Source organism: Rhipicephalus sanguineus, chromosome 2, assembly GCF_013339695.2.
Source record: "Rhipicephalus sanguineus isolate Rsan-2018 chromosome 2, BIME_Rsan_1.4, whole genome shotgun sequence".
In the NCBI taxonomy this organism is placed as follows: Eukaryota; Metazoa; Arthropoda; class Arachnida; order Ixodida; family Ixodidae; genus Rhipicephalus; species Rhipicephalus sanguineus.
This window is the reverse complement of record NC_051177.1, coordinates 127,142,074-127,156,264: the sequence shown is the minus strand read 5'-3', so window position 1 is coordinate 127,156,264 and position 14,191 is coordinate 127,142,074. Positions and strand designations below refer to the sequence as shown.

At 45.4% G+C, this 14,191-nt stretch overlaps 1 protein-coding gene across 2 annotated transcripts in view; it reads left to right on the top strand.

The window, feature by feature from the left end:
• LOC119383659 (low-density lipoprotein receptor-related protein 4) overlaps positions 1-14,191 on the top strand; it is a 182,835-nt gene that overhangs the window by 121,626 nt on the left and 47,018 nt on the right. Inside the window, exons 5-11 of one of the 2 annotated variants that reach the window (XM_049412608.1) lie at positions 1,953-2,072; positions 3,178-3,300; positions 4,059-4,295; positions 4,993-5,124; positions 8,487-8,612; positions 12,307-12,432; positions 13,117-13,513. In XM_049412608.1, the coding sequence (XP_049268565.1) occupies positions 1,953-2,072; positions 3,178-3,300; positions 4,059-4,295; positions 4,993-5,124; positions 8,487-8,612; positions 12,307-12,432; positions 13,117-13,513 (1,261 nt within the window). Of the gene's footprint in view, positions 1-1,952; positions 2,073-3,177; positions 3,301-4,058; positions 4,296-4,992; positions 5,125-8,459; positions 8,613-12,306; positions 12,433-13,116; positions 13,514-14,191 lie in introns of both variants that reach the window. The other variant, XM_049412607.1, reaches the window with a different exon arrangement.

The following is a 14,191-nucleotide window of genomic DNA, read 5'->3' as shown; positions in this document are numbered from 1 at the left end:
AAGAATTCCGCAGAGATTCCAAGCAAACAATGTTCACGTGGGTTGCCTGCACAGGAGGATCGGTTCAGCGCATTCTCGAAAAAAGCGTTCACGCGATTTCACGCCAGTAACTTTATGCATATAGCAAATATATTTTAAAGAAAGGCAATTTTGCTGCCCTCTTTCTTCCGGCAGAATATTTCTAATTAACGTGGCGTTGTTTGCTATCAAGCGGTATGAAGCTGCACGTGCCAAAACGCGTGACGTTAGTGTGTGTGTGCGTGTGTATGTGCGTGTGCGTGTGTGTATGTGTGTGGGTCTGTGTGTGCGTGTGTGTATGTGTGTGTGTGTGTGTGTGTGTGTGTGTGTGTGTGTGTGTGTGTGTGTGTGTGTGTGTGTGTGTGTGTGTGTGTGTGTGTGTGTGTGTGTGTGTGTGTGTGTGTGTGTGTGTGTGTGTGTGTGTGTGTGTGTGTGTGTGTGTGTGTGTGTGTGTGTGTGTGTGTGTTGCGGCATCATTTCACTTTAATAAGCTCACTAGCGCAGTGGCACGCGATTTCAGCATAATAGCGGGTTGAACAGATGCATCTCACTACTGACTTGAATGGCTAGTTAAGCACCAGTCCAAAACTAACTGCAAGGAAGTGACCATGGTTAGCTGCGTATGTATGGAGCATTCGCCGAACGAAAACAGCAAACTGCTTTACTCTGGTTGTGCAATAATCAGAAGCTGAAGTCCACTTGAGCGTCGAAACCCACAGCAAACAGCTTACACAAACCAACGGCCGTTCCATTACCTCCGCCGGACCACTTGCGAAAACTGCCGTCAGTGCCGAGCTTGTAGGAAAAGCCGCATCAACATGGGACGCCCGACAGTCGCCAAATCCTTTCGTTGTTTTACTAAGCACACATATCTCAGTTATGGACCGGATGTTGAGTAGAGTAGGCACGCACGTTCGCAGTGTTTGCAGTCGCTAAAAGCGATGGTGTAATGCATGTCTGCAAAACTTTTCGCAAACAGAACTTCCCGCTCCGAGCAGCGATATCGACCAGCAATATCGAGCAGCACTTACAAAGTCCTAGTCGGTATTGCCGTTCATTAATTCGTCCTCGTCAATGAGCATAGATACCATAAGGACATCGTCGATAGAACTGGGAACATAATATTCCAGAAGAGGAAACATAAGAGTGTCGTTATATTCCTGAAAATAAAAAAGGAACGAAAAACATGCAAGAGTCCCCTCGTGGAGACGCAGCATTTATAGATAGCAGAACACTAATACCTTGCAGTGACGACCATTCGTGGCTCCGGGTTTTAAATAAAACTACAGTATCAGCTGGCATACTTTTTCTCGACGCTTCTAGGAGTTCAGTTGCTTCATCCTTCGACAAAATAGGGCGCATAGTTTTGTCGTTCCTTATGATTACGCTTGTAAAAATTTTACTCGTTACATGACTATGAATGATTGAAATGTGGTGAAGGACAAACTCAAGTACCGTGAAGACCCCTATCCAAGCCAACCTTGAAGGATTTTTCACACAGAAGGACCTCACATGGAAGACTTCTTCAGCAGCCATATCATCGTAAAATGTTTGTCCATGCAAAGCACGAACTTCTGCTCTCCTCCTCATTTTTTAGTTCCCATTTTCCTGCTTTTCCAATGCAGTTAATAGCTAAGCGGGCTCAAGCTCGTTAACATCCCTACATTTTCCGTATCTATCGCTCTATTTTTTCCTCTCTCTCTCTGGCTGTAATTGCCCAGAAATATGCTTGCGACTTCTCGCGCGCATTACTTCTGAACATCTACATAACCGTTGATTTGGTGTACGATTCCATAACTAGCGAAACTGGCTAAGGCTACCGATTTGTGTCTTGACTGCCACTTGGTTTTTCTCTGTCAGCAAAGCCTAGATAGACATTCCTTATTGAAGCTTCCTGCCTCAGAAACAGATCTTAAACATAATTTATTATGCAGCTGTCCGGCTCTGCGGGGAAGCCGAATTCCGCTGCATGACGGGTGGTTGCATCTCGCTAGCCTGGCGCTGCGACAAGGACATCGACTGCGTCGACGGCTCGGATGAAGGTGGCTGCACTGGTACGTACCCCGCATCTATCTTTATAATTCTTGGTTATTGGACCTCAAGTCGAGGCATATATCGTCGCATGGTTTGCTTGGTTTCGACAGTGCCATTTCACCCGGCACTCAATACACGCTATCTGGCGCTATCTGGTGCTATACAGGGCAAAGTGCCAGAGCATAGGCTTGCGCAGACTACTCCATTAGGGAAAGCTAAGGTTCACGGTTCGCTGCGCCGCCGCCTTTGCGATTGAACGAGCACGTAAGGAAACAAGCTTCGCAATGGATGCAAAAATCTAAGTGAAGCAATGACATGCTGCTCACAATAGCCCAATGGCCTGCCTTTGGCCCCCAGCTTTCCCAGTGTATAGGTTTCTCACCGTAAGTCGTCCTTGGAATGCAACATCAGCGATAACCTCCTCGGACACCATCATCTCAAAAACCTGCATGGCGGTACAGGCACAAACAACGACGGGGCAGGTACGTGGCAATGGCGGCTCCTCTTGTAAAATGATTAGGGGGCGGAAGGAGTGGGGGGGGGGGGTGACTTCACCTCTCACCTGCGCCTCTTTTTTGCGCATGCATAAGCGAAATATTGATTCATTTTCTCGGAGTTTTATGATTTGTTCATAGGCGTCAAAGCAGAACGTAAATTTCTGTTAACGCTCTTTCAAATAAGCGTGTCCACGCGTTAATAAGGCTATCTGGCAGTTGCTAGTTGGCGATGCACTGTTCCTTGAACGCGTGATTGATAAGCTAAGACGTTACCTTTAACAGAGCATGAAACAAGCAAACAAGGGTTCATCTTGTTTGTTTTGTATATATGAGTGAATATATTAAAGCTAATTCTGTAAGAAACGCAACAGGTATCAGATACTCGTGACGACAACATTCGCCCTTGAGTAACGATAGATTATTAAGAATGGCTAACTAGCCTCGGCGAGCGGAAGTGAAAATAAACATTGACTCAGAGCGCAGAGGACGAAAGAAAAGAACGGCTCTACGAGTTGGGTGCATATAATCGAAGAAATGATAACCTGTCCTAATTATGCAGACTGCCCCTTCTTTTAGATTAACCACCAGTGTATTCACTGCTTGTGGCATTCTCTGCTTCCTTTTATAGCTTTCACGTCTAACCTGTGCCTGGAGGAAGATTTCCAGTGCCGCAGTGGCCGCTGTGTAGGCATGAATTATCGCTGCAACGGGGACAATGACTGCGGTGACTGGTCCGACGAAGAAGGCTGTGGTAAGACGGCAGAGTTTATACGCTTGCTTGTCCACGTACTCTACAATCCCCATTATTATTTCCTTTGCGTTTTCTGAATAGCAAGTTCTGCACGGAATAAGCAACCTCAATTGTCACCTTCTTAAATCAAAACGTGTAGCAGAGATACTGTGTTGAAAAGTGGCGCACCGAAATACAAAGACCAGAGACAAAGCAACAATAATGACGCACTCCTTGTGCTCGCACTTGTTGTCTCGTCTCTTATCCTTGTCTTTCGGTGCGCCATTTTCCTAGACAATATGCATGAACCAACTCGCTCAGCAACACATTTCAATATGCGTAACCCTCCGCATATTTCACTGCTGGAAAACATTGCCTATGCAAACGCCTGTACCGGCGTATACGTTTGCTCCACTCTAAGGAAAAACACCGAATGAGTATGCAACAAGCCTGTATAATTTCATTACTTCTGATAAAGAAAGCAACCGTGCTCTGTACGTTGTCTAGCGACAACATTTATTGTTGAAACACAATAATTCTGGATTTGCACTCCATATTTGTCTTCCTGCGTGACCTTCAATGCTAATCAGTGATACACAGTCGTCGAAGCCATGAATGAACAAGCGTACACATGCGACAAGCGAACAGGTAGAAGCGAAAATATAATACTGACTTAGCACGGCCGATCGGTAAGACTATGCTAAAAGACGTCTCGTTCATTGAGAATAGCGTTACGCATCAGTCGGTTATCAAGTGCATCGACTGAATTTCCCCGGCAGAGGGCAAGAGTGCGTGTCAGGAAGGAGAGTTCCGGTGCGAGGACGGCTTCTGCATCAACGTGGACTGGAAGTGCGACGGCGACGCTGACTGCGATGACCACTCGGACGAGCGCGACTGTCCGCCTCGCCAGTGCGCCGCGCACGAGTTCCAGTGCCTGTCCGGAAAATGCATCCAGCTCGAGTGGCGCTGCGACGGTGACTTCGACTGCTCCGACAACAGCGATGAGGACGGATGCGGTAAGGCGACTTCCTATCCCTATAAGCGCAAATGCTAGACGCCGCACAGTTCTTCAGTGGCAAATTGTGGTGTCAGTATGTATACTCTCGGGTAGAGCGTCACGCTCTCTGCTTTCGTTCTTCTTGTCCCCATTCCCCTTCCCACAGTGCAGGGTAGCAAACCGCACGTGCGTCTGGTTGAGCTTCCCGTCTCTCATTTTCATGTTCCTTCTCTCTTTCGTATGTACTGCTTACATCGTTTGAGAACGTTTCCCACTCTGAAACTCTGAAACAAGCAACCAAACCAAAGCTTCTCCGCCCCGTTGTCCTAAGATAAGACGTTTTTACGCGGACTATTCGTACAGGCGAAGAGTGTGGCAAGTGAGTTCTGCAGAATTTCGCAATTTGCTGGAAATTTACTACCCACGCGCGTCTAGCATAAAGCTACAAAGGTATTCCTTAGGATTTCCCGGAAGGAAAATCTCTTTTTTTTTTATTTTTCCCGTCATAAGAACAGATTCCAGACCATAGTCGGACGTATTATTGTCGTGAGCGGACAGCCTGTGGAAAAGCTCGCTTACGCGCAGCTTCAGTTCCATATAGTTTTAATTTGAGATTCGCCACTGCCGTTGCATGTGATACGAACAAAAAACGGCGCTCGTTTTGTAATTAATGTCAGTGCACGTGTCCTTCCTCACGGCCGCCTTTCTTCGTGCAGTCGGGCGAGAGGTTGCCTGCGACCCTGGCCACTTCCGTTGCCTAGACGGCACGTGCATTGTGGAGCGACTCGTCTGCAACGGGACGCCAGACTGCCCTGACCGCTCGGACGAAGCCCAGAACACGACCTGCAGTGAGCTGCTGCCACTTGGCATTTTTTTCTCATTGCTTTCCCGTAACAGCAGCCAACGGTGAAACGTTACCTCGCGCAGTTGCCTGCTTCCAGCGCCTCTTGCCACGGTATTCGCCTGCGAATGAAAAAATTCTGGCAGCCGTGTTTCAAACGGTGCTTCTTAAGATACTCATTTTTGACAGCATAAGGCGCGCGCACAAACACGGACACTAGAAACAAAAAAAAAAAGATGGAAACAACACAGCTCCGGCGTTGTTTCCGTCTTTTTTTCCAGTGTCCGTGTTTGTGCGCGCACCTTATTCTCTCAAAAATGAAGTAGCAACTAGCCCAATTACCCGTGCTGCTCTTAAAAGATTGTTCACGACACGGGTGCATTTACTGTGCCTACTGGTATTACTTTTTCTTCATCGAACTAAATGTTTGTTCGGCGCTAATATAAGAATTTGTGAGAGCTATATTTGCATAATGAGCATGACACTTGGATTAACTGGTCTAAATGTATACTCGAGTCCGCCCGGTAGTACAGTGGTTACGGTGTTCGGCTGCTGATCCGCAGGTCGCGGCTTCGACCCCTGCCGCGGTGGTCGCATTTCGATGCAGCCAAAATGCTAGATGCCCGTGTAGGAAGCCTCAAAAGCACGAATTGCCCCGCCCTAGCTGGGTGAGGGAACAGAAGCACGGTAGAATAAGAGCATGTGTGTCCTTCCGGAGAAAATTTTCGCCGGGGCTGAGTGAGTTTAGGGGTTGAAGTGGGAAGGGAAAGGATGGGAGATCTGTGTTACGAGGGCAGTGTGCCTGCTCGTCAGTAGCGATATTGTGAAGGTTCGCTGCGTGGTCTTGAATGCAGTAAACCCTCACGCAAGTAGCTACATTACGATTCATAATGTGCAACGCCTCGCAGATTTACATCGCCTTGTGAACCTTCTTGAGTTCATGAATAGCCGCTTGAGAATTAGTGATGCCTAGTTGTTTGATATAGGCAGCTTAAATGGGGCATCTAGCTGCACATATGCGAAATGTCACATCAAGAACCGTTCTCACTTCGAAAAATGGTGGCGTTGTGCCCCTTTAGGTGGCAGTTGTCAGCCTGTTCCCTCCCTATTTCCTCTGTGTCTTCGTGTTTTCTATGTATTCAAACCAAATAAATAAATAAATAAATAAATAAGCTATTACTGTGAGGCAAATAATTTCTTTGGTTTTAAGTGGCAAAACCCCGACATGACTTTGAGGCATGCCGTATCGAAGGGCTCCGGAAATCTCGCTCATCTTGTGTTCCTTAACGAGCACCTAAATCTAAGTACACGGGCCTCTATCAAAATGCGGCTACCACGACCGGGATCGAGCTGTCCGGCCCGTGCAGTGCTCTATTGTGTACTGCATATATAGCTATTTGTCGGTGTATAGTTAGCAGTCAAAATCAATTTATACAAATGGGATCCATCATATGATTGTTTCTGTCAAAAACGGTTTCCTCATCAATTTTTCATGGTGTTCTTAATCATCCATCAAAATCAATTGAAGGGTATGTGTACCTGTAGGATGCACATACAGGGTGTTTCAAGTAATGTGTCCAACCTTCTCAAAAAATCAGGAAAATGCGATATTTGATTGCCGCCTTCAGAATTGGTTTTTCTGTAGTGGCAGGGCTTTAAAGATGGTTAAAGAAATTATTTGGGACTGTAACTAAAACAGTTCAATAATTAACTTTTTATTAATGGAGTTAGGTAGTTGTGTCAAATCGGAGAATTGAAGTTCTTCATGCCAGAAACCCAACCTAACTTTGAGATTTCGAAAAAGTGGCATCTAGTAATAATTACGACGTAATTAAATTCAACCAAATTCAATGGCGGAACCTAAACAGAAACGTGGAAGAACGCAACTGCCATATTCTTTTGAGACGTCCAAAATGAGGGAATGACTTCTTCTGTAGCGCTAGGCATCTTAAGATGGTTAGAGAAATGATTTGAGACAGTAATTAAGAAAGTTACATTAATTAACGTTTTAATTAGTGGAGTTAGGTGAATATGTCAAATTGCGGAATTGAAGATCTTCGTGCCAGAAACCCATCCCAACACAGGATTTCGAAAACGCGGCCTCTAGTAATAATTACGAAGTAATGAAATTCAACCGAATTCTATGGCTTTCGCTGTTAAAAGCATTTGGATTTTGTTGAATTTCATTACGCCACAACAATTTCTAGAGGACGCTTTTTGGAAATCTCAAAGCTCGGATGAGTTCCTTGCATGAAGCACTTCAATTCTCCCATTTGATACCGAATAACTCCACCAATTAGAAAGTTATTTAGTGTAACTTTCTTAATTAGTGTCCTAAATGATGTCCCCAACTACCTTAAGATTCCTGCCGCTACAGAAAAAGCAATTCTGAAAGCCCCGAGCAAATATCGCATTTTCCTGATTTTTTGAGAAGGTTGGACACGTTTCTTGAAACACCCTGTATAACTAATCTTTCAAGAGTTCTACTACGCCAGTGAGTGTTTGTTTGTGCAACCTCTACTTTGTTAAAGTAAACATAAGAGGACGTTTCAAGCGAGAGGTATATGGTTTCATGAAACGCATCAGTGATCAAGAATGTTGATGTTGAAGAAAGATAACTTGTTAGCTATCGTACCGACGTTGAAAGCTTCCGTCATTCCTACAATACGGTCACGCTGGGTGGAAAGCAGCGTTCCATCCAGCGTGGCCTTGGCTAGCGGTACTCACTCTTATCCGCCCCAAATAAATTTTATGTCGTATTATGGCCTAACGGTAGCCACATTGTTAGACAGTGTTAACCCGTCAAGAATAAAGAGGTTTATCTTGTAACGAGTTAGCGATACATGGTCAGCAAAAAAATTACAGAGCGAAAAATTAAAGACGAGCAAATGGTCGACGCAGGCACTAACTTGGTCGGAAACTCGGTTTCAAGTTAGCAGTTATGTTCTCTTTTCAAGATTCTTTGCGTGTCATTATTCATTTTCAATAAAACTTTATTCCTTCGCTCAGGATACAGAGGAAAGCAAGAATGACGTTATAAACTTCTTTATCAAACCCTACCTGCAACATCAATAAATTGCGTTGCCAGTAACGTAACCAGAATCAAGATAACTCAGTTATCGATAGGCAAGCGTACGATGGTAACTATACTAGCGAATAAAGCAATGAATAAATTTCGTTGCGAGTAATGTAATCACACTCAAAATAACTTGGTCATCGATAGGCGAGTGCACGGTGATAAATATACTAGCGAGTTAAGCAAAAGCGAATGCATGCTCGTGTGTGTGTGTGCATGTGTGCTTCGCGGTACGTAGTGCCTGTTCGGCTAAGAACCCGCGCTAGACTTTCTGCTTCGTTTCCCACACATAGAAACGAGCACTCCATGCCGAGAGGATGGCTTTCCCTGCCAGCACCAGTGCATGGCCACCGCCACGGGTCAGCGCTGCTCCTGCAAGGAGGGATACCAGCTGGCGCCAGACGGACGCTCCTGTCTCGGTGAGGGGCCGGATTTATTTTTCATCTTCCGTATCCCTCTGTTCTTTGGCGTTCCTTGGGTACCCACTTCTTTTCTTGGGCTGCATTCTTACTCCAAAGTGAGCGAGTGTAGGCGCATATGGCGCCTTCCTTGGTTCCCTGCCTTACTAAGACGAGTAGTTTCCTTTATATCTCTTGCTTATCCAGCAACCTTCACTTATGGCCGCCTCAGTCCTGAACTCGAGTCTCATATCTCTTCCTAAACTGATTTTCTTTATAATGCACCGCTGCAAATTTGACGACAAAAGGCAAGTGCGAGCTTATACCGTGCTTAGCGTACGTAATAAACTCTCCAGTTTCGTTGCTAGTCTTCTTTTTATTTCTTTTTTTTGTGTGTCTGATCCCTTATCTATATGTCAGGTTCCTGTTTCCTTACTGGAAACGAGAGAGAATTAGGGTTTTTGACGGCGATGCCATGCATATGGTGGTGCATTCGCGGAGTTGCGATACAGGATATATACTGCATGAGTGTTTCATAGGAAAATGTTTGTAAGTACAACAACCACCTCCTGAAAGCCACTTACTTCGTCCAGTTACCTTTCCACAGTTTTCTAAGATACTTTTAGGTGTCATTAGGTAGCTCATCTTCGATAAGTACTTGCATATTCGTAAATATATTTACATAATATGCTCTTTAAACGCAGAGAAGTCTAGAGGCCGGCGTAAGAGTAGATACACTGCTACAACGGAATATCACTTCTGTTTTGTCATGTGTCCATGAGTTTGGTACGGCAAACAAATAAAGGTACTTCGATGACCCTATAGTTGAAGTATGTTTTTTTTTCATCAATGGCGATATTATCACTTTTTACACAACAGCATCTGCGGATTTGCGTTGACTTAAGTGGGACTTGTTATTGCCTGTGCGCTGCGAATTGTTATATGTATTTTTGTTGGCCACGGAATGTGAGAATTTGCGAGGCGCTCAGTCAACACTTGAAGGCTACGAACTCGCCGCATTCCGGGAGATGTGCGGCAGACAAAATACTGCAGGAAGTTCTCCAGAACTAAAGCGAAGGTACGCTGCAATGTATGGAAATAAGAAAAAAGAAAACATGAGAAGGCGAGTCTTTCCAAGAAGCTGCGCGCAAAGATACGGTGGTTAATGGCGTCATTTTATCGCCGCTTATTTATGCGGCAGCGAAATGGCTGCCCTATGCTTTCCGCGTCCTATGCTTCACCGACAACCCACACTGAGCCATCTGGGGAATGGAAGCTAATTACTGATCAAGGTTCCCCTCGGAAAACTTAGGACCTGCGGTATGCTACCTTACCAAAGCGTCAATCTTGCTACAACTATTACGCGGCGCAGGAGTGGCTTCCAGACTCCAGTTATGCCGTTGTACGTTGAAGACTAGCATATCATCGCACCGATCATCTTCGCGTCATCATCCTCCGTCCTTCTGGCGTTCCACTTTCTTCTCCACCAAAGCAGACCATCATGTCAGAGTGCACAAGCTTGGGTTTGTCTCTCTTTTTCATGAAGAAATGCGCGAATACTGGATCATACTACTTGAAAAGGAAAAGTCACCCATTCCCTCATGTATTTATTTGCCCAGGGCTACTGAAGCGAAAGCCCTCTTCTTGTTTCTTTTCAGTCGAATGTATTGGCGTCTATGGCTTTCGCCCTAAAAAAAGAATGAAGAATAAACCGCAAGACTCAATGCGATGTTGGCGAGTCCGCATGTCCAGCGTCTTATGGCTCATTTACTGCTACTTCGTTGAGTACCACTGCGTACTCATAAGCAGAGGGATTAACTAAAGTCGCCCGAGTGATGCTCTCCAGCTGTTCGGTTTGTTTTGTTGTGAAAATAAAGACGACATGGCTCGGGCGTATGTCGTATCGGACGTACATCAGCGGAGGATTAACACGAAACCCATGCGGGGTGTGAGAAAGGATTCTGCTGCTGGCATGGGCAGAGGTTCTCACATTAGCGGAGTGGCACGTAACACTAATTTTTGCGAGAGGACAGACTAAACGTCACGTCGATGTCGAAAAAAAAAGAAAAAAACAGAGAACGTTGACTGCGCACTCATTCTCTAATCGGATTAACGAATTGCCTCTTTTGCGTACGTCGCAATAATCTAAGGATCCATGCACCGAGCGAAAGATACCGTGAAATTCATTAACACGACAGCATGGCCCACCAGAACACTCGCGAATGTTATTTCAACAAACCTCACAGGTCTTACGTACTTCGTTGTAAAGAAACTTTATCTCGGCACAGTTGGAATGAAAGGCGGCGAGAGCGAAAACTATGTGTTTTGTAAATGTAATGATACGCAAGCCGAAAGCTTATACGAGGTCTTCGTATGTTAAATCTGTGTAATACGCCCCATCATATCGCACCACAAAATCATATCACACCATAAATCGTCACGTACCTCAGAGGTTAGTCGCGTATCTCACAGGCTAAAGAAAGTAGGAAGTAGATACGGCGTTAATGTTGTTTTCACGGCTGCCAATAAGCTAGGTAAGATTTGTGCCGCTGTGCAGAGGAAGAATGAGCGAGTAAAAGACAAGAAGCGGACCGGTATTTGTTTCGTAAAACACACCAACAAATTCACTGATTGCCGTACGAGTGTGGTGTATAAGATTCCTTTCAGCTGCGGCCGCTTCTACGTAGGACAGACGGGCCGATGCATCAACCAGAGATTGTTGGAACATAATAGATCGCTAACAGGAGGCTCACCTTCTAATCTATCTTTACATTGTCGAGATTGTAAGTGCACGCCAAAATTTGATGAATGCGCAATATTGTACCGGCATAGAAATGAAGAAACGCGCCTGATGATTGAAGCATGGCATATCGAGAATAGTGGTAGTGCATGCGTGAGCCAACCGTCGATTAACTTGCATAAAGATGAAATCAAATGCCTTAACAGTTATCTTCCACGTAGGCCACCACGCGTGCCGGATAGGTTCACCTGTTGCATGGGCACGCGCAGATAAGCTTTCGTGCCTCCTTTCTTTTCAGCCGTTGTGCGTCTCTTCAGTTGTTAGTCGGCGTTTGTGGTGTCCTGACTTCTTTCTTGTGTCCGTGTTTGCGCGCGCTGTCTTTTTAGAATGAATACTTACCAACTAGCTCAGCTCTCTGTTATTTGTTGTCACAGCCACATTGAAAAGAAACGTGATTGTACATGGTCTTTCAATATTTGTTTCGCTTTCTTGTGCTACCTGTTCAGCTTCGAGCCTCGCGCGAACCGAATATTTCTTCGTTACAGCTGATATTTCGGCCACTTTCGCACTTTTGATTTCGTTATAAAAAAATTAGAATTCACCTAGGTAAAGCGCCACCAAACAAAGTCTGTATTTAATTCTCTATAACCGATCATTCCGCTATATCACTGCTCCCTGTAACGAGTTCCAACTGTATACGTATTTGTCTCACAGCATACCTACCGTGCTATTCTAGCTGAATATCAAATTGCAGTGGCGTAACTTTTGTTATTGTCCATTGGGCTTTTTGTACATATATCTGCGAGGGTGTTTTAAAAAAATGAATGAGAGAGGAAGGGAACACTTCGGGGCTCACGGATTGCGAGCCGCACAGCCCTTCTTTTAGCATGCCTGTGACTCTTGAGTGTGCGGTGAAGGAGCACAAGTTCCGAGACAACTTTTCTATGCGTTTTTTTTTCCTGTCAACCTCCGCAGACGTGGACGAGTGCACGTACGAAGGCACCTGCAGCCAGGCGTGCGTGAACACCGTGCCGAGCTTCCAGTGCCTTTGCAAGGAGGGCTACAGGCTACGGGACGACAAGCGACACTGCAAGGCTCAAGGTTAGTCTGTTGCTAGGCGTTTCCTGAACGCGTGTGCTTGGGGAGTATAGCTTACCGGTCAGAATGAACCTCGCGTTTCAAATGAAGTTAAACACAAATACAGAATATCACTATAAATTGAAAAAAATTCCATTCAGCCCAGTGGTCATGCATCCATCCATCCATCCATACATGCATGCATGCATGCATGCATACATACATACATACATACATACATACATACATACATACATACATACATACATACATACATACATACATACATACATACATACATACATACATACATACATACATACATACATACATACGTACGTACGTACGTACATACATACATACATACATACATACATACATACATACATACATACATACATACATACATACATACATACATACATACATACATACATACATACATTACGTCACATTTCCGTGCATAACTCGCGGTTTAACTTTCATAACAATACACTGTCTTCCATTCCCTCGTGAAGAAACATACATATTATTGCAAGATTCACAAAATTGTTTCACAACATTCTTGTTGGAAATTTTGTTGTTGTTTGTTTTAAGCCGAAAGAACTTAGTTCCTCTTTTTAGTTTTCCAAAATTGAACATATCAGCATAATGCCGAGTATCGGTACTCATTCCTACGTCGCAAGTTTATCGACCTGGCTTACGCAGGTTCGGAAGCGTACGTGGTGTTCGCTAACGGGGCCGACATACGTCGCATAACGATGGACAAGTCGGAGTACACCTCGGTGGCCGCCAAGCTTCAGAATGCCGTGGCCCTGGACTACCACCTAGCACTCGACACGCTCTTCTGGTCCGACATTACGGTGGACGTTATCAAGGCGTGCAGCCTGAGCAACTGCACTGCCGACAGCGTGCGCACCGTCGTTTCGCGCGGACTGGGCAACCCGGATGGACTGGCCGTGGACTGGCTCATGGAGCGCGTCTACTGGACTGACTCGGGTATGGGTCGCGTCGAGTCCGTTGGCGTGGACGGCCACCAGAGAAGGGCCCTCGTCTGGAAAGACCTGGACAAGCCGCGAGCCATCGTTGTCTACCCGCAGTACTCGTGAGTCTGGCGCTAGCAAAGCCCCATACAAAGTGTCCCAGTCAGCGTTAGCCACTCCGTCGCACAACATACAAGTAACGGAACTTGATTACGCCTGGGCTATGTTTTAATAGAATGGATCATATTTACGGAGACCTTAAGTTAATGGTCGCAGGTGCCCAATGTGGATAAAACTGAGTAAGAGTAAGAGAACGAGTACGCAAATAGCCTGTCACGCCAGTGGCAGATTAGGCCTTGGCATTGACATTTTTTTATTACTTAGAAGGTCGTCTGAGGTGCAGGCAGTCCAAAGCAGTACTTACTGCTACTTCACTTGCGCGGACATTATTATTCAAGGAATGTGCAGTAGGGTAGCTGCCACAAGGTTTCTAATCACGTGTATATATAGACTATTTTCCGCAGCGGCACACGGGTGCTGCCACGTTTGATCACGTGATCGTAACTAGCATTCCCCCAGCCAATTGCCTCAGCAAACGCATTGGGCCAACGAAGCGGCTGTGGTCGTACCACACAAGCTGGTTGCAGAATGATGTAAGCAAGTCACATGCTTGCACAGCAAAACATAGTTCTACATGTGAGTGCCTCAAAGTTGATAACATTGAGACATTTGCGCTTGTTTAGTAGTGTACTACGCCACAGCAATAAGTGATATGTTTAATCTACTTCGCATGTATGGCG